At 39.5% G+C, this 19,690-nt stretch overlaps 1 protein-coding gene across 1 annotated transcript in view; it reads left to right on the top strand.

The window, feature by feature from the left end:
- The window catches only part of crp (cropped), a gene marked incomplete in the record, with an annotated part of 63,102 nt that extends 48,516 nt beyond the window's left edge, over positions 1-14,586 (top strand). Inside the window, 3 exon segments of the mRNA XM_070099077.1 lie at positions 3,804-4,040; positions 4,910-5,052; positions 9,286-14,586. Of these exon segments, the coding sequence (XP_069955178.1) occupies positions 3,804-4,040; positions 4,910-5,052; positions 9,286-9,889 (984 nt within the window).
- Between the last annotated feature and the right edge of the window lie 5,104 nt (positions 14,587-19,690).

Genomic DNA, 19,690 nt, shown 5'->3' with positions numbered 1-19,690 from the left:
TTTTCAGTACTAAACCCAATCAAAATCATCTCTATTTCTGTAATATATTTTCCATTCTATCAAATGAGACCAAGAAATCTCAAATACAGCTATAAAAAACATACAAAAAAAAAAAAACTGCAAAGTTGCTGTTTTAATCCAAAATTGGTCTCGTTTTTTTTTTCTCTCATTATGCACTGTGTGCTACAGGATATGTTTCATGTGGTGCACACTTACCACATAGATGTATTCTCTCATATCTAGGCCCAAATTTACCGCTCACAGCTTATCTGAGTGAGCTGAGCTCATGGCGTAGAACTACGGTTTGGACCCAGAACTCAAAGCCGTAGAACTACGGCACGGACCCTGAAAGGGTTAAAGGCTCAATACTGCTAGGCATAAAAAAAGAAAAATACTTAAAATTTGGTGTCAGTTGCCCTTCCCTTACGCAACTGTTGTGCAGAAAAAGCACCGACTAGAATAAGCAATGGCTCAATTGAAAATCAGCGAAAACTGTGCAACACTGAAAAAAGGGTGACTAATAAATGGGGCCCTCCTGTACTTTGTTCTTTGATTGCCTATTTTCCTGGGGCACAGAGGTATGGGATACATTTTGGATTTTTTTCAGTATAATCTCTATTCATGGCATGTATATTTTCTATGGTAGTCACCATTGGTACTCTTTCTTTTTGTATGTAGTTACCAGTTTGTAATTAGCTCTTGGCTCTACCTCTTCACTTTTGGCCTGCTGATAGGATTGTATTGTATATGTGGACTGAAAGTTTCTTAGTTTGCATTATATTTTCTTCTGAAGTTAGTTACAGGTCTTTCTCGCCTTTATGCCAATTTGATTTATACAAATTCACCATTATACCATGTCTAATTTCTGTCGGTATTCTGTACATACAATTTAGTCACCATATATGATCAGTATAGTTCACAAAGCATATAGAAGATTCTTATTACATGTAATTGTTTATGGCCTGATCAGGCTTATTACAGATACCAAGGGACTGGAAATTTTTTATTATTATTAACACATCGACCGTTTCCCACCAAGGCAGGGTGGCCCGAAAAAGAGAAACTTTCATCATCGTTCATTCCATCACTGTCTTGCCAGAGGCATGCTTACACTACAGTTATGAAACTGCAACATTAACACCCCTCCTTCAGAGTGCCGGCACCATACTTCCCATCTCCAGGAATCAAGTCCGGCCTGCCAGTTTCCCTGAATTCCTTCATAAATGTTGCTTTGCTTACACTCCAACAGCACGTCAAGTCCTAAAAACCATTTGTCTCCATTTACTCCTATCTAACACACACGCACGCTTGCTGGAAGTCCAAGCCCCCTGCACACAAAACCTTCTTTACCCCGTCCCTCCAACCTTTCATAGGCCAACCCGTACCCCGCCATCCCTCCACTACAGATTTATACACACTCGAAGTCATTCTATTACATTCCATCCTCTCTACATGTCCAAACTATCTCAATAACCCCTCTTCAGCCCTCTGGATAATAGTTTTGGTAATCCTGCACCTCCTAATCTTCAAAATACAAATTCTCTCCATTATATTCACACCATACATTGCCCTCAGACATGACATCTCCACTGCCACCAGCCTTCTCCCTGTTGCAACATTCACCACCCATGCCTCACACCCATACAAGAGTGTTGGTATAACTATACTCTCATACATTCCCCTCTTTGCTTTCATGGATGAAGTTCTTTGTCTCCACAGCCTCCTCAGTGCACCACTCACCTTTTTCCAATCAATTCTATGATTCACCTCATCTTCCATAGACCCATCTGCTGAGACATCCACTACCAAATATCTGAATACATTCACCTCCTCCATACTCTCTCCCTCCAATCTGATATCCAGTCTTCTGTTACCTAATTTTTTGTTATCCTCATCACCTTACTCTTTCCTATATTCACTTCTTAATTTCCTTCTTTTACATACCTTACCAAACTCATCAACCAACTTCTGCAACTACTCTTCAGAATCTCCCAAAAGCAGTGTCATCAGCAAAGAGCAACTGTGACAAGTCCTACTTTGTGTTAGATTCTTTATCTTTTAACCTGACACCACCTGCCAACACCTAAGCATTCACTTCTCTTACAACTCCATCTTTAAATATTTTGAACAACCATGGTGACATCACCTATGCTTGTCTAAGGCCTACTTTTACTGGAAAATAATCTCCCTCTCGCCTACATACTCTAACCCGAGCCTCACTATCTCGTAAAGACTCTTCACTGCTTTCAATAATCTACCTCCTGTTGCATACATTTGCAACATCTGCCACATTGCCTCCCTATCCACCCTCTCATACACCTTTTCCAAATACATAAATGCCACAAAAACCTCTTTACCCTTATCTAAATATTATTCGCCTATACGTTTCCCTGCGAATACTTAGTCTACAGACCCCCTACCCTTCCTAAAGCCTCCTTGTTCATCTGCTATCCTGGTTTTGTATAAGTAGGATGTTATTGCCTGGTTTACTTAGTAACAAATTTACATGGAGTAATGAAACTGAAATAATGCTGGGGTGATTGGTAGGAGAGGGAGGAGACCTAAGAGCAGTACTCAACCTGTAATGGGTCATTAAATATAGGTGGATTGACATAGTTACTTGCTTTCTTTTAATACTGGCCTTAGTGTTGGAGCTTCCTAACAGGGAATCATTTTTTCCATGAAAAGACATCCTTTGCTAAATGTCAGTGAGGGAATGATTTGGAGGTGGAATATCTTTGCCATCTGAGGTTACAGCTGGAAGAAACTATTATGCATGTGCCTCTGTTATGACATTCGCTAACTCATTGCCTTTTGACCACCTGTGAAACAATGACCCCCACCATAAAATACATTGGTTCTCATATATGGTCACTAGTTATATTACTGGTAGCGAGTGGTTATGTGGTAATTACTCATTTGTAATCATCTTTTGGGTTTGTGAGGGGATTAGTTGCTACTCAGTTTCTGCCTCGTAACTTTCAATTGACTGCTGTGAATTACCTCTACTGTCATTCAGGTTATTGAACTTCTTTGTGCTATATGACCCCTATGGTTTTAATACTTTCCCTTGCATCAAAGTGTTGGACATTCACTTTCCATTTGTCTGGATAGTTTTCTGGTAAAGATGGTCCATGTCAGCTTTTTCTGTTCCCTAAATTATGTATAGTGACCATATCATTTCTTATTTTGCTTTCTTCCAGGGCAGGAGATTTAGCTAGTTCAGCCTCTCGTCATAACTCCAACTTCTTGGCTGTGCTCTTAGTGTGAATGTGTACATTTTTGAACTGAGAGTTTCACTTATTAGATTAAGGTTCTACAGTGGCACTGTACTCAGTGACTTCATTTTTTTTTCATTTGCATCCTTGTGTTTGCCAGACTAGCACATGCTGATATACCTCTCTCAGGGGATACTCTATAATCTGTCATTAGAGACACATGAACAAGCACTAGAACATTTAATTAGGGATATGTTTTAGTCCTGTGACCACCTTCACTCCAGATATGTGGGATATTAGAAAGATTTATGTAGCCAGAGGTACACATGAGGTGCCTCACTTCATGTGGTAAATGCTTTCTAGGCCCAAGGCACCTACAGTAATATCATTTAGGTCCTCAATATATAATTCTTCATTACAAGAATTTTCATTGCCTTTTGTAAACTGCATTGATCACATAAAACCAATGGAAAAAATTGTTGGATAGAGGTGTAAATTTGCTTAGTAAAATTTTAGTGTCTTAAGATTGTAGTACAATAGTTTTGCAGTGTACCTATGAAAGGTATTTATTACCTTAAATTGCAGGGCCCTGCAACCACAGCCTGTACAACCACCCCAGTTGCTGCTATTGCTACAACTACATCTTCAGTTGCATCTATGACTATGATCACCACCAGTATTGGTCAGCCACCACAACGCCAGCCACCAACTGCTGTTCTTAGTCGTCAGTCATTACCTCCAAATTCACACACACAAGTTCCAGCAACAGTTGTTTCAGGAAGCCCAGCAACTACCATTGTCACTGTTGTACCGTCATCAAAGGTACATGTTTACTTGACCAATGCATTACTTTTGGATCTTGTGCCTATAATAGCTTCTTTATGGAAACAATATATTTTTAGGCAATATATATGAAATATTAGCAAGGTCTGAATATTATTTTTAATGTTTTTTGTGTGTATACTTTGTAAATAAATATAGTACATGCTTAATATCATTTAGTGTGTGTAATTGCCTATTATTAAGTCAAGTGAGTGTAAAATGGAAGCTTGTAATTGTTTTACATAATGGTAGGACTGCTGATGTCTTTTTTGTCTCATAAACATGCAAGATTTCAGGTACATCTTGCTACTTCTACTTACTTAGGCCACACTACACATGTATGTACAAGCATATATATACACACCCCTCTGGGTTTTCTATTTTCCTACTAGTTCTTGTTCTTGTATATTTCCTCTTATCTCCATGGGGAAGTGGAACGAAATTCTTTCTCCATAAGCCATGCTTGTTGTAAGAGGAGACTAAAATGCCAGGAGCAAGGGGCTAGTAGCTCCTTCTCCTGTATGTTACTAAAATTTAAAAGAAACTTTTTGTTTTCTTTTTTTGGGCCACCCTGCTTCGGTGGGATATGGCCGGTTTGTTAAAAGAAGAAAGGATTGCCTATTAGCCTGTTACTGATATCCCTGTTTGTGTGGGTGGGAGGCCACAGAAAGTTGGGAAGTAATTGACAGGTCATAAATACAATATTATATTTTGCTGTTAGGGATAACCATTATTATTAATAGCAATGTATTATATAGATGTCTCCTTTGTCATTATTTAGAAAAGACTAGTCTGTTACACTTTATGTAGTGATTTATGCAGTTTTTTACTGATGTGAATGATTGCAATTCTTTTGTTTTTGTTTACAGGGAGGTGTTGATTCCTTACCATCAGTATTTGAGGCATTAACTGCTACTGGTCGATTTGGAGCTAAGGTGGAGGTCGAGCCTGAACCTCGTGTTCCATCCCCTGAAACTACCATAGAATATGTGGATGATAACAAGAATCACACGTGAGTTTTAGTAAACGTTGTTTATTCATTACCAGTTATCAGTTTGTTCTCTATAGACAGAGATTTTTATATCAAGTGATATGAAGGAGTCTTAATTTTACTTACTGTTAAATTGAGAGAGTACATACAGTTAAACCTTTACATTTGCTGTGTGCTAGGTTCCTGGCCATCCTGTGACTATTGCAAAATATGTAAAAGTACTCTTGAATACCTGAAGTAGCAGAATTTCCCTCATCCCTCTCCCTTTTTCCCCATACTTCCAAAAGGCAAAACAAATTCCAAGTCTAGACTTGATACCAAAATACATGAGCACACAAATTATCATGCTCCAAAAATCCCTCTATTTGACCTAAAAAGAAAAATGAGAATTTCCAAAATTCAGAATTTCTTATTGAATTAATGTTGCCTGAATCTAAAAAGATATTCTTGGCATATTTTTTGCTAAAACGTATAGGCATACTAGATGCATCAAATGATCATATATAAAAAAGACAAAATCAAGGATTTATTTTTTTCAACAAACCAGCCATATCCCACTGAGGCAGGGCGACCTAAAAAGAAAAACGAAAGTAAAGGAAAATTGAACTTATAAAAAACATATAAGTGAACAGTATTTAGATAAGGCTAAAGAGGTCTTTGTGGCATTTATGGATTTGGAAAAGGCATATGACAGGGTGGATAGGGGGCAATGTGGCAGATGTTGCAGGTGTATGGTGTAGGAGGTAGGTTACTGAAAGCAGTGAAGAGTTTTTACAAGGATAGTGAGGCTCAAGTTAGAGTATGTAGGAAAGAGGGAAATTATTTCCCAGTAAAAGTAAGCTTAAGACAAGGATGTGTGATGTCACCGTGGTTGTTTAATATATTTATAGATGGGGTTGTAAGAGAAGTAAATGCGAGGGTTTTGGCAAGAGGCGTGGAGTTAAAAGATAAAGAATCACACAAAGTGGGAGTTGTCACAGTTGCTCTTTACTGATGACACTGTGCTCTTGGGAGATTCTGAAGAGAAGTTGCAGAGATTGGTGGATGAATTTGGTAGGGTATGCAAAAGAAGAAAATTAAAAGTGAATACAGGAAAGAGTAAGGTTATGAGGATAAAAAGATTAGGTGATGAAAGATTGGATATCAGATTGGAGGGAGAGAGTATGGAGGAGGTGAATGTATTCAGATATTTGGGAGTGGACGTGTCAGCGGATGGGTCTATGAAAGATGAGGTGAATCATAGAATTGATGAGGGGAAAAGGGTGAGTGGTGCACTTAGGAGTCTGTGGAGACAAAGAACTTTGTCCTTGGAGGCAAAGAGGGGAATGTATGAGAGTATAGTTTTACCAACACTCTTATATGGGTGTGAAGCATGGGTAATGAATGTTGCAGCGAGGAGAAGGCTGGAGGCAGTGGAGATGTCATGTCTGAGGGCAATGTGTGGTGTGAATATAATGCAGAGAATTCATAGTTTGGAAGTTAGGAGGAGGTGCGGGATTACCAAAACTGTTGTCCAGAGGGCTGATGAAGGGTTGTTGAGGTGGTTTGGACATGTAGAGAGAATGGAGCGAAACAGAGTGACTTCAAGAGTGTATCAGTCTGTAGTGGAAGGAAGGCGAGGTAGGGGTCGGCCTAGGAAAGGTTGGAGGGAGGGGGTAAAGGAGGTTTTGTGTGCGAGGGGCTTGGACTTCCAGCAGGCATGCGTGAGCGTGTTTGATAGGAGTGAATGGAGGCAAATAGTTTTTAATATTTGGCGTGCTGTTGGAGTGTGAGCAAAGTAACATTTATGAAGGGGTTCAGGGAAACCGGCAGGCCGGACTTGAGCCCTGGAGATGGGAAGTACAGTGCCTGCACTCTGAAGGAGGGGTGTTAATGTTGCAGTTTAAAAACTGTAGTGTAAAGCACCCTTCTGGCAAGACAGTGATGGAGTGAATGATGGTGAAAGTTTTTCTTTTTCGGGCCACCCTGCCTTGTTGGGAATCGGCCAGTGTGATGATGATAAAAAAAAATATTCAATTATAAAGCCTGCAGTTAACACCTATATTCTTGCAGTGGTCTTGTTACCCCTTTCACTGTCGCGTGAATTTTTTATTGCTGTTAGGGTCACTCACGTGGATTTAATTTTAAGCAGTGTTTGATTTTTTTTACTGTACATCACTAATCAACTTTAATCATCTGTCAGAACACTGGTTTCAGCATTGCCAGCATCTAAACACTTGTACTAATGTTACCAGTATCTGAATGCCAGTAACAAATTTGTTTCTGACACTTCTGTGATGATTCCAAATGTTAATATTGATCTAAGTATTTTAAGTTTTCTCCATGGGGAAGTGGAACAGAATTCTTCCTCCGTAAGCCATGCGTGTTGTAAGAGGCGACTAAAATGCCGGGAGCAAGGGGCTAGTAACCCCTTCTCCTGTATAAATTACTAAATTTACGAGAAACTTTCGTTTTTCTTTTTTGGCCACCCTGCCTTGGTGGGATACGGCCGGTGTGTTGAAAGAAAGATTTTAAGTTTTACATGTAGTGTTTTACTTTGAATATGTAAAATGCCTTTTGATATGTTGATATTGGGCTTGTTTAGTCCCTTTGGTCTTGAAACCCTTGTATCACATGTAAACAGTTTTTTCTAACTGTATCTTCTTAAATATTCAAGAAAAGAACTAGTTCATGGGATGCTACACCTTCAGAGAATAGTCTTGTTATTGGTACTGATAGAAGGTTTGTAGATAGCAACCATCCAGGGAAGTACATCTATCCTGACAATTGAGTGTGAAATGAAAACCTGTAATTTTAAATCCACTCTGGCAGGATTGATGAACTTTTCTTAGTCTCATGAACATATAAGATGACAGGTAAATCTTGCAAAGTTCTACTTGTATTCAATTTACACACCTTTGTTTTTGTGTGCATCTTAATAGTTCTTTGAGTGGCTATCACACAGATCTATATTATTAATGACGGTTCCTCACATAGATCTACATTTTGATCACAGCTCCCTCAAATTAGTTGAGTGGTAAATTTTGGCCTAGATGTTGGATATGATGGGAAATAATGATTTTGAGGTGTTTTTGTGGTTTATTGGCTGTTTCTAGGTATCATATGATAGATTGAAAGATATACTGCTGAAGTAGCTTGAAGTTGGGTCCAAATTAGCAAAAATATTTTATTTTTTCCCGAGGATGGGTAAAGCCTTCTCCCCCATCTCCCGGTCTGTTTTGTGGGTTTTCATTAGGTCAGATTAGATTATTGGGGTGCCATAAACCATGACCAATCTTCTTTTTTCTCTCTCTTTCTCCTTTTTTTTTTTTTTTAGAAATTAGGTAAATCTCCTTAAGTGCAATACAGGAGAGGCCTGGTATGTGACTAATGAATAAAGGACATGTTTTAGTGCCCGGAATGTCTGCATTGTTTATTTTGGACTACTATTAAATTGGGATTTTTTTAATTTTGTGAAAAACTGACCAAATTATTGACATCTGTGCACTTTATAGAGTAGTTCTAATGCTAATTGAACAAGCTCAAATGAAAGAACAGGAAGTATACTAGTGAAATAGCTAAGAATTTAATTTAAAGGAGCATTGAAATTGCCTTAAAAATAGTACTCAAAGTGGGCAACTGAATGACCCGTAAATTGCACCCAGACTGCTAACCTTGTACCTACATAATTCAGTCATAAATTTTGCACATTTTGTGTCTTTCATGAAAATATTTTCTACCATTTCAGAAGAATTTTTTTTTACATGTAACACTGAGAGCAATATTAATTTCAAGGGGTCTATAACAATGAAAGGTTTAATCATGTAACACACTATTTCCTTAATTTACTTCCTAACACTGGTTACCTTAATGCAGTATTGGGGGTTTGATTGGGTTGTGGCTGGTGATAGGGGCCTCTCTCTTTTCTAGGAGGGGTACTATTCTTGTCACAGGATGCTTGTCTAAAAACCTTACCTCTTTTGGTATATATGGTGGAGAAATTTCCCTTTTTATCTAAATTTGCTGACATGGAATGAAATTATGGATATACATAGAGTGCAGAATTTGAAAAACACTTTGAATAGTTTTAGTAGCTTTGTGATTGATTTTTGTACCATGAGAAAATTAGTCACTACAGAAGCAGGTTTATTGATGTTAGAAATGGAATATTTTTAAAGAGATGAATAACCAAGCGAATGCAGTGTTTTGTAACTAAATTAAATAAAATTATTCAATTTTAGCAGGAAAATATGAAGATTAAATTTTTTCTTTCAGTGTATATATTGTGAACTCAACAAATGCTGCTTGTCAGAAGTCACTTGATACCATTTGTGAGGCTATACGTCATCTAGAGGGTGACCACATGTTCCAAACTGAGGATCAGCAGCCACGTATTGAAGAGGAGATAATTACAGAAGAAACGCTAACTATTGAAGACCACACTGGCCTTGGAGAAGCACAGGTTCCAGTAACTCTTGGAGGTCAAGTAACTCTTGGAAGTGGACAAGTGACTCTTGCAGGGGAGAATGAACCAATTACTCTGCACATGGTTGGAGAACCTCAAGAAGTTCCTCTTGAACTAACCACAACACATCGTCCCACTCAGCACTTGTCTAACCTCTCAAACACTAGTAGACTACCCCATCACTCTACTATTAATCTCACTGCCAACAGTCGTTTGGGTCCTCATCCTGTCACTAATGTGTCTACTCTATCGAGCAGCACGAGGATTCCTCAGCAGTCACCAAATTATACTACAACAAGCATTGAAGCAGTGCCTATTTCCAGTATTTCTACCACATCTGCTTCCCTCTCCTCCCCCTCATCAAATTTGCTGCATGCAACAAGGCCAGGTGTCATTGTGGTGAAACATCCATAAAATTATTATTTAAGACCTTTTATGTGGGTCACCTGTGTTAATACGTTAAGGAATTAGATAGTACTACTGGCAACTGAAAGTCTTGAAATAAAGTACTTTGTGTTTTCTTGCATAAGTTTATGGACTCGGTTCTTGTGCTAGACTTGTGGATGGCATCTTCAATTTGCTGAGACACTTAAGCTGTGCGGCAAAAAAAAAAAATAAAAAATAATAAAAAAAAATAAAGATAGTGTTATTTCACTGAATGGCATTCTAGAATGAGTGGTCAGGTATTGAAACCTGAATTGTAAAACCTGTACATAGCATATTTTGGTGTATAAAATGTAGGTTAAGTGATTGGAGATCTGACAAGTCACCAGATGCACCAATAGTGACTGGCAGAATCTCATGTGTCATCTGCTTGATTGTTCTGCTTTGATGGAAATTGTTGCCACATTTATATGTAGTTTTTGGGCAGGGCTTTCACTACGAACTATACAGTTGCAATCTAAACACATAAGTAAAGAAGAGCTTTGGGTATAATGAGCGCTAGGTCTTCTGCTTTTGGTTTACATTGGCAAAAACAGACTGTACATCTGAAGATGAATTCTCAAATAAAATTTTGGGGCATAGCTGTTCTGGGTGTATGGCATAAAGGAATATCTGACTTAGAATTAGAGGTGAATAAAAATATTTGTTAGAATAGCACATGTGATTTTAAGTTAGGGCAGAGGCTTTGTGATTGGTAAATTGTTGCTGGAGCCATAGCATGGATCCATGATTATAATTTTTTTTTAAGTATTAATCAGTTTTCAGATTTTTAATGGGGAAAATGGTATTTCAAAGAAAGTTTTGAGTTGTAGTAATTGTTCAGTAAACTGTATAATAGTTTAGTTGCAGTTGAAAAATTTACATACTGGCAATAGGAAGATGTCTCTATTTTACATCACAGATACATTGTTTATTGAGGCATTTTATATATTTTAGTTTATACTTGCCTGACATTGCTTTATTTGGGATTATTATTATTTACCCAGGATTAAAAGGGTAACTATAATGAGTCTTAAATAATGGAAGGGGATGCAGTTGTCAATCACCAAGTAGTTCTTTATTCTTTACATAATTTCATTGACATGCTTATGTAATACTTTCAATATTAGACATGGTATTAGCCTGTGTTTCTTTAGGGTATGCTTGTTAAGGCATTTGCTTTCAAGGTATTATGTAAATTTGAAAAAGGACACCTTCAAAACTGCATAAAATTCTGGTGCGTTAAAGCAAAGACACTTCATTGCAAAGACACTTTTTATAATGCCTATAAAATATTTTAAAACAAAATTTAAGTGGTATTATTCTTTTGATGTATACATTAAGAATGTTGATATTTTTGTTTTTTATAAGTATAAATCATGGGTTGCAAATAAGAATACTTTTGATTTTGTGGTCAGATCTTTTTTGGCACATTGGGGAATGTTTTAAGATTTCCCTTCAAATTTATCTTTCCTTGATAAACATTGAAACTAAAAAGATTTGCAATGTCGTTTAATTTCATTATACAAAAAAAAAATTGCTTTGAATATACTGGTTGTAATAAATTGAAGCTACTGCCCAGATACTACATACTATTAATGCCAAGGTGTTTTTGTCTGACAGTGCTGTTTTGGCCCAGTGTGTATTGTCTGACACAGGACACCTATGGCCCAGTATGTACTGAATTAAATAATGCTCTCAAATTTAAATGGACAATCCCAGCCTACAATTGTCTAAAGTAACTTAAAAAATGTGAGTCATTGTGTCAATGTGATTCTAATGTACCTGGGTAGAGGATGCATGGTTGGAAGTTTACTCCAAAAATTTAAAATTTTAGGCACTTGCTTCCTTTTCATTTCCTAAGTTGTGAAATGAAAAAAAGTTGGCCATAACAATTGGTGTTAATGTCAGTTATGATCGTGCTAGAGCCCTAGTCTAACCCCAGTGTTACAGTGTATTAAAGTGGGATATTGGATATGAATACTGGAACACATTTGATGTTCCTGATAAATTAAATTAATTTACATTTAAAATGTTTAGGAATAATTGTCTACATTGTTATGGAAGACATAGATTACCAGTGATAGTTTCTCACTGCATGTTCAAAAATCTACCAACCCATATGTATCTATCAAAAGAGGAATTGGTAATGAAATAATGTACATATGATGTGTTTACATTTGTTAGTACGTATATAGCTTAATTGATTTTTCCCCCTAATTTTTGTAGATACAAATTGGAATAATTTAACAGTACAAGGCAGCTACATGCAAGTACATTGTACCATTTTTTTTTTTTTTTGCTTTGGCAACCATAAGTGCAGTAATTAAAAAAAATCAATGCAGGCAGGATAAGTTTGAAATTTTTTAGTTTCATGTCTTGGTCAGTCTTGCCTAAATTTTACTAAAATGTAAGAATGGGTACATTTGCTTGTCCAGGGGAAATTATTTAAGTGCCAGTTACATAAAATAAGGTTTGCTTCTGTGGAGCATTACATATTAGTTAAAAACATATGTAAAACAAAAAAAAAAATCAATGTACAGGGCAAAATTAGCATTAGCTATTACTGAGGGAGGGGCTTAAGACATCTCCAGGTTAGGAATTACATTAATTGATATGAGAATGTTCCCATCCCTTTTATTGGTATTTACAACATTTTAAGCTCAGCTGGCTGAGTTCCTACCTTGGCCTGTTTGTACACCATTGTTTTGATAATAAATTATCAAATTGGAAATTGGTGTGGATGTATCTTGAGGTGTATTTGCACAGATTTACTCATGTGATTTTGATACATTTTTTAATTAAGAGAAAATCACTCAGCTGAGCTTCTGGCTGTCTTGGGCCGCTTGTTTAGGGGATAGGGTATATATTTAATGACTTTTTATTTACAAGCCTTTCAGTCTTGGCAAGTATATAACTTACTGGGAGGCTTCAGCATTTGCTCAAGTAGGGTACTTTAGGACCAATTCTGTTTTGGCATGGGAGGTTACCTTAATGGGTATGTCAGTATTTTGAATTAAGAGGGATTTGTAGCAGTAAGGATGATTATGCTAAATGTAAGTGTTGGCTTGGTCTGTAGGTTTGAAATTTGCTAAATGTCTTATCTCTTGTGCCAGAAAAGAATTTTGTCTTACCTCATAACAGTTTTGGAAGCAGTCCATGGTGTTTTAAGCACCTAGTAGCAGCATAGGGTTGAGGTTTTGCAGCTTGGGTGATGGAGTGGCAATTTGAAATATTTAATCTTAAGTGTTGTATGAAATTTCATATTCAGTGTTAATGTTGACATTTTATAGTGTAAACTAGTACAGAAGGCAAGGCCAGTATACATTTGTATCCCAAACTCAATTTTTATTTCAATTTGTTTCCTTTTCCTCCATATTCATACTGCCAGCCCCTTGCATATGCTGCTATTTGCTGCTTGGTGTGGCTTTCATATTTTCTTATTCTTATTGAACATTTGTAATTAACAATGTTGGGTACAGTTTTACTGTAACAATTCCCATATTGCACATTCATGTGTAAGCATAATCTGTGTATTGCTGAATTTTGGGAATCACAGTTTTAACATCGCAGTTAGGCTTTCTGAATGCATTGATTGTGGGACAAGTGGGTGTGCAAGTATTAGAGAGCTGGCAGAGCACATGTTCAAGTGAGAGTATTTGATTTTTTTTTTTTTCGAGGAAGAGGCAATGGAGCCGACATAGGTCTTATGATAATAAGGACAGCAAATTCTGATCTTGCAGATGTTAAGAGTTCAGAAACAAATTTTAGCATATAGTTATTCCTTAGATTAAACTAGGGTTTTGAGTCTGTCTTAAATACCCATCATTAATTTTAGAAGAAAAATAACAAGTCAGAATAGAATCAGCCAATTAACCTCTGCTATTTGAATCTCAAAAGAAATGACTCTCTGAAGAGAGAGGGGGGTTTGGCCATTGCTAACTAAATACATTTTAATTAGTAGCAACTTGCACTTGTCAGTGCAAGGTATTTGAAAGTACAAATATTTATTACTAGCCTCCAGAATTTTGATGTGTTGCTTCCCCTTGGATGTCCATATTTTCTCCCAAAAAGCTGAAAACTGCCAATAAATTTTAAGGAGTAGAATAATTTCTTGGTGTCTGATAAAATTTTGATTTTTTAAGTTTTTGGGAAAATGTAGACTTCCACTGGAATGAAACGTATTGGTCCAATACTCTCACTGTCATGTAAACATTGTGTATACATGGTGTTATTTCTAGTGATGGTAAACCACAGTGCACATGGTTGAGTGCTAATGATGTTTTAGTAGCTATGCTCCCACATGTATATGCAGGTCATTACTGCAGTGATAAAAAATTCCCATCATATTGAGATTCCACATATATGTAGGTGATCTGTGCAGTGACAAGAACTCAACATTTTGTGCTGACAAATTTGTACATAATTAGGTCAGATTACTGCAGTGATGTTACCCAGTGCTTTTGCCACCACTTGTGTCTGCAGGATAACCCCCTTAAAACCAAAGATTTGTACTTTCTGTTGCCCTGTCAGTTTCGTGTTTTCATTGATACTTGTACATTTGAGTTAAGTCTGAACCTCGCAAAAACTCCAAACCCAAACTTTTCCTAGCAGGCATCTGCTTTAATTTTTTTTTCTTTTCTTCACAAATATTATATAACTGGAGATATAATATGGAAAAATTATTTGACGTTTGTTTATATTATCCTTGTTAAGGTTGAACAGAAACATGTACAGCTACCCTGGGGTCCTATTTCACAAATACAAAACCAAGGTTGTTGTATTTAAAATTGGCATCTCAAAATTGGTTAACACTCTTTCAAATGTGAACCAAAACCTTTGTTAGTCAGTTATTACATTCATGGGGGGAAATGTTAACCTTATATGGGACATAAAGCACTTAAGGTAATTAGGTATGATCCAAGGAAGGGGAGAGCAGGTCCAATTCCTTGGTCAGAGCACCTCTCCGTGACATCAAAGGAACCTCCCTCAAGGGGATAGCACATCTAAGGTAGGTTGTAAGAGGAAAGCCCCCTCAGGGGAGGTTCCTTGATGGTAGTGCTCATCTTTCCTGGGGAGCTGATCATCAAACTGCTTCGCCTACATTCAGCCCTCATTTTATCGAAACTAGATTATGGTGACCAGAATTATTTAGCTGCCTCTCCTGCTACTCTCTAGCCTTAACCCCATCCATCACCAAGGATTACATTTATGCCTTGGTGCTTTTCGCTCTTTCCCTGTTGAGAGCCTCTATGCAGAAGCGAATGTTCCATCCTTGTCTGATCACCGTGATGCCCATTGCCTTCACTACTATGTATGCTCTCACGATTTTCAGTTACCACCTTTATATGTTCATGTAGCATCTCACTTTTCCCTACCCCCCTGGGAAGTTCCAGCTGTTCGGATCTGTTCTTTCTCACTCCCTTGCTCGAAAGCCCAACTGCCTATGGTGGCTTCCCGCTCTCTTTTTCTTGATCACTTCCACACTCATTCTCATGCCATCGCTGTGTACACAGATGGCTCAAAGTCTTCAGACGGCGTCGGATTCGCAGCAGTGTTTCCGGACAGCGTCATGCGAGGGCATTTACTATCTTCGGCTAGCATTTTTACTGCTGAATTGTATGCCATTCTTGCAGCACGTATTCGTATCGCATCTATGCCTGTGTCATCATTTGTGGTTGTCTCAGACTCCCTTAGTGCTCTACAGGCTATACGAAAATTTGATACATCTCACCCCCTAGTTCTCCGTATCCAACTTTGGCTATGCCGTATCTCTACGAAGCATAAAGATATTTTTTGTTGGGTCCCTGGTCATGTCGACGTACAGGGCAATGAACAGGCAGACACTGCTGCGCGGTCAGCAGTACATGACCTACCAATTTCCTATAGAGGTGTTCCATTTCTGGACTATTTTGCTGCAATAGCTACCCACATTCACGCCCGTTGGCAACAACGTTGGTCAACTCTGCTTGGTAACAAACTTCATTCTATTAAACCGAGCATAGGTTACTGGCCGTCTTCTTGTCATCAGTGCCGTGGTTGGGAGACCACTCTCTCCCGTCTTCGCATTGGCCACACTCATCTTACTCACAGGTATCTCATGGAGAGGCACCCTGTACCTCTCTGTGAGCAGTGTCAAGTTCCTGTATCGATTAGCCACACTCTGTTAGATTGCCCTATCAACAAGCACGCAGAATTTACCTCCAACGCCATCTTCGTTCTACTACTCTCTCTCTCTACCTTCCCTTCTTGCTGATGGACCCTCCTTTAATCCTGACTCTCATTGACTTCTTGATGACTGATTTACTCCACAAACTCTGATGATGATACCTTACACACTCCCCTCAGCCCTTTCTACCTCAATCTCTTGCTGCTCTACCCTTTCACCATCCACTGCCCTGCTGTTCTCCGTAACCTATTACTCATCCATCTCCCTTTTGCCACCCGATACCCTCGCTTCCTTCCTGCCCTGCAGCGCTGTATAGTCCTTGTGGCTTAGCGCTTCTTTGATAATAATAATAATAATGCTAGTGAGGGGCTCTTGATCTAGGGAATTGGATCTATGCTCTAGTTCCCTGAATTAAGCCTAAATACCTTCAATCCCCCCCCCCCCCACATGCACTGTATAATCCTATGGATTTAGTACTCCCCCCATAGTTATAATGTAAGAGGAAAGTAAGTTTTCCCAGGGGTTCTTGAACTTAGGAATTGTACTTCTTCTCTTTCCTTGGATTGATTATTATAAGTGCTAAACCTATAAGGGTCATGTAGGGCAGGGGTATTGGGTAGCAAGAGGGGGAGGGATTATTAGTTCATAGTGCAGTGGGGGCTTGTAGATTATTATCAAAAAGAAGTGCTAAGCCACAGGGAGGGGGGTAGAGGGTAGTAAGAGATTGAGGTAGAAAAGAGATGTGAGGCATGCTAGAGGCATAATCATCTGAGTTGGTGCAGTAAATTAGTTACTGTCAAAAAGTCAACGAGAGAGTGGATTACAGGTGGGTCCATCAGGAAGAAGGGAAGGTAAAGTAAGAGCAGTGGAGTGGTGGTGATGGAGGTAAATTCTGCATGCTCATTGACAGAGTGGGCAGTCCAAAAGAATCTGGCTTAACAAACTGGAACAGGGCACCTCTCCATCAGGTACCCATAAGACGAGTGTGGCCAATGCAGACTGGAGAGAGCAGTCCCCCAACCTCGACATAAGATGGCAGCCAGAAACCTATTTATACTTCTTGGTTTAATATTATTATTATTATAATCAAGGGGGAAGCGCTAAACCTGGAGGATTATACAGCGCCTGTGGGGGGGGATGTGGAAGGCATTCAGGCTTAATTCGGGGAACTGGAGCACAGATCCAATTCCCTAAATCAAGAGCCCCTCACCAACATCAAGGATCTTGGTTTAATAGAATGTAATTTATGTAGCAATCAGACCAACAATCAAGGGGGAAGTGCTAAACCCATAGGATTATACAATACTGGGGGGGGGATGTGGAAGATATTCAGGCTTAATTCAGGGAACTGGAGCACAGATCCAATTCCCTAGATCAAAAGCCCCTCACCAGCATCGAAGAACCTTCCTTGAGGGGTTCCTTGGATTGAACCTGATTGCCCTCTATTCTCCAGACAGCTGTGCACCCCTATTGGGTGTACATTGATACTGTTCCTCATTGTTTTGACTTTTTGACCCCTATGGGTTTAGCATTTCCCCATAAATATATTTCTCAGCCTTGGAGCTAAGGTCTCAACCAAGACATTTAAATTATTACATTCATACAACGAATAGGGGTCAAGTAGTGCCTGGGGAAATGGGAGGTATTTAGGTTTAATCCAAGGAAGGTGAAATGATATGGGTGAAATTTCTGTTAAATTAAAGAATTTAATTATTACCTTTATTACATCTGCTGTTCATTATTATAATAAAAAAGAAGCGCTAAACCACAAGGGCTATACAGCGCTGCAGGGCAGGAAGGAAGCGAGGGTATCAGGTGGCAAAAGGGAGATGGAGGAGTAATAGGTTACGAAGAACAGCAGGGCAGTGGATGGTGACCTCTTCAAGGGGGGGGCTCCTTGGCGTGGTGAAGAGGCTCTTGGTCTGAGGAATTAGACGCTGTCGGTCTACTTCCTCAGACCGAACCTAAATACCCCCCAATCCCCCGTTCCCTATCCCATCCCCTTTTTCCTTTCCTCCTCCTCCTCCTCCTCCCCACCCCTCCCTTTTGCCCTTCCTTTTTGGCCTTTGGTTTTTTTTTTTTTTTTTTTTCCCAACAGGCACGCTAGTTCCTAGGTAGGGGAAAGGCTACCGGGGTCCATCCCATTCCGTTGAAGTTCTTGGCGGTGGCGTAGTTTGCCGTGGAATCTGGATTGCCTGGGGATGTCCTGATCCCTCTCCGGTATCCCGGAGGGTGGCTTTGGGTGTCTCTCGGGCGACGGGTGTATCTCTGGAAGCCACCTTTCGGATTCCGGGGGTGGTGGCCGAAGGAGGTATGCTTTGTGGCGGATTTCCAGCCGCCCTCTCTTTTGTCCACCGAGGTAGCTCGGCAGATGTGAGGTTGCTATCCCGGATTGCCGGTTTACTGGCATGATGGGTAGGGTATGGCACGGGTTCCATGCTGCATCTGCGCTACTTGCGGTGCTGAGGTCCTCTTGGGCGCGGAGGGAGATTTCTGGCCCTTTCATTCCTCCTAGGAACTATCCCTCCCCGGTCCCCCCTTTTTTTATTCTTTTTCTTTTTTTCTTTCTTTTTTTTTCTTAAAAACAAAAAGAAAGAAGTAACCTAACCATAGCAGCCCTAGTCCATGAACCTGCTACCCCCGGGCCCCTTCTTGATACCGCACCCTGTTCTGACCCCGCCTCGTCTTTGGACCACTCTTCGGACACTCCTCATGCCTCTGTACCTCTTGCCGGTGCTATTTCCTCACCCGCTTCAGGTACTGAGGCCTCAACTGACTCCTTCGATTTATCTGACCTTCGCTCTCCTCTGACTATGTTTCCGTCCTCTCCCTCTACGGTGCGGCAATTTTCGAATCGCCGGCCCGTTCCATGTCGGACCAACTCTGGTCCCACGCCTAAACGCCAACGACAATTACCTGCTGATGATACTTCTCCACCTTCTCGTTCTTCTCAGAAAAGATCGACACGTCCTTCACTACCTTTCCACGCTCAGTTTCAGACTGCACAATGGACTAAATTCTTCACTTTACGACCGACTTCCTCTACTGCCTATCTTTTTGACCACAGTATTGGCAAGGCACTCCTACGCCATGTTGGTAAAGATATTTCTTTTCATGCTCTTAAGAGCGGTATGCGCATCGTCACCGTACAGAATGCTACCCAGGCTCATGAGCTTTCTCGTCTTTCCCATATCGATACTGTTCCTGTAACTATTGAAAAGCATCATTCCCTCAATTCTTGTAGTGGTACCGTCATTCTGCCCCATACCATAGTTCAACAAAATTTCCAGACATGTGGCACTGACATTCTTGAACAGCTGGAACTCCAAGATCTCCCAATCCTCAAGGTAGACACGTACGTTCTTCCTGCCCGCGGTCATAGACGATACCCTAGCAATGTGGCTCGTTTAACTTTTGACAGCCGTGAACTCCCATCCTCAGTTTATGTAGCAGGACATCGGTTACAAGTTCGAAAGGTGATCCCTACACCGCAACAGTGTAGAAATTGCTGGCGATTTGGCCATCCAGCAAAATATTGCAGATCTATCGCCGAATGCCCAGTCTGTGGTGCCGATGACCATTCTAATATGTCTTGCAATCAACCTCCCTCTTGCCTTAATTGT

Source organism: Cherax quadricarinatus, chromosome 66 (assembly GCF_038502225.1).
Source record: "Cherax quadricarinatus isolate ZL_2023a chromosome 66, ASM3850222v1, whole genome shotgun sequence".
NCBI lineage: Eukaryota > Metazoa > Arthropoda > Malacostraca > Decapoda > Parastacidae > Cherax > Cherax quadricarinatus.
This window is presented reverse-complemented; position numbering and strand designations above follow the sequence as displayed.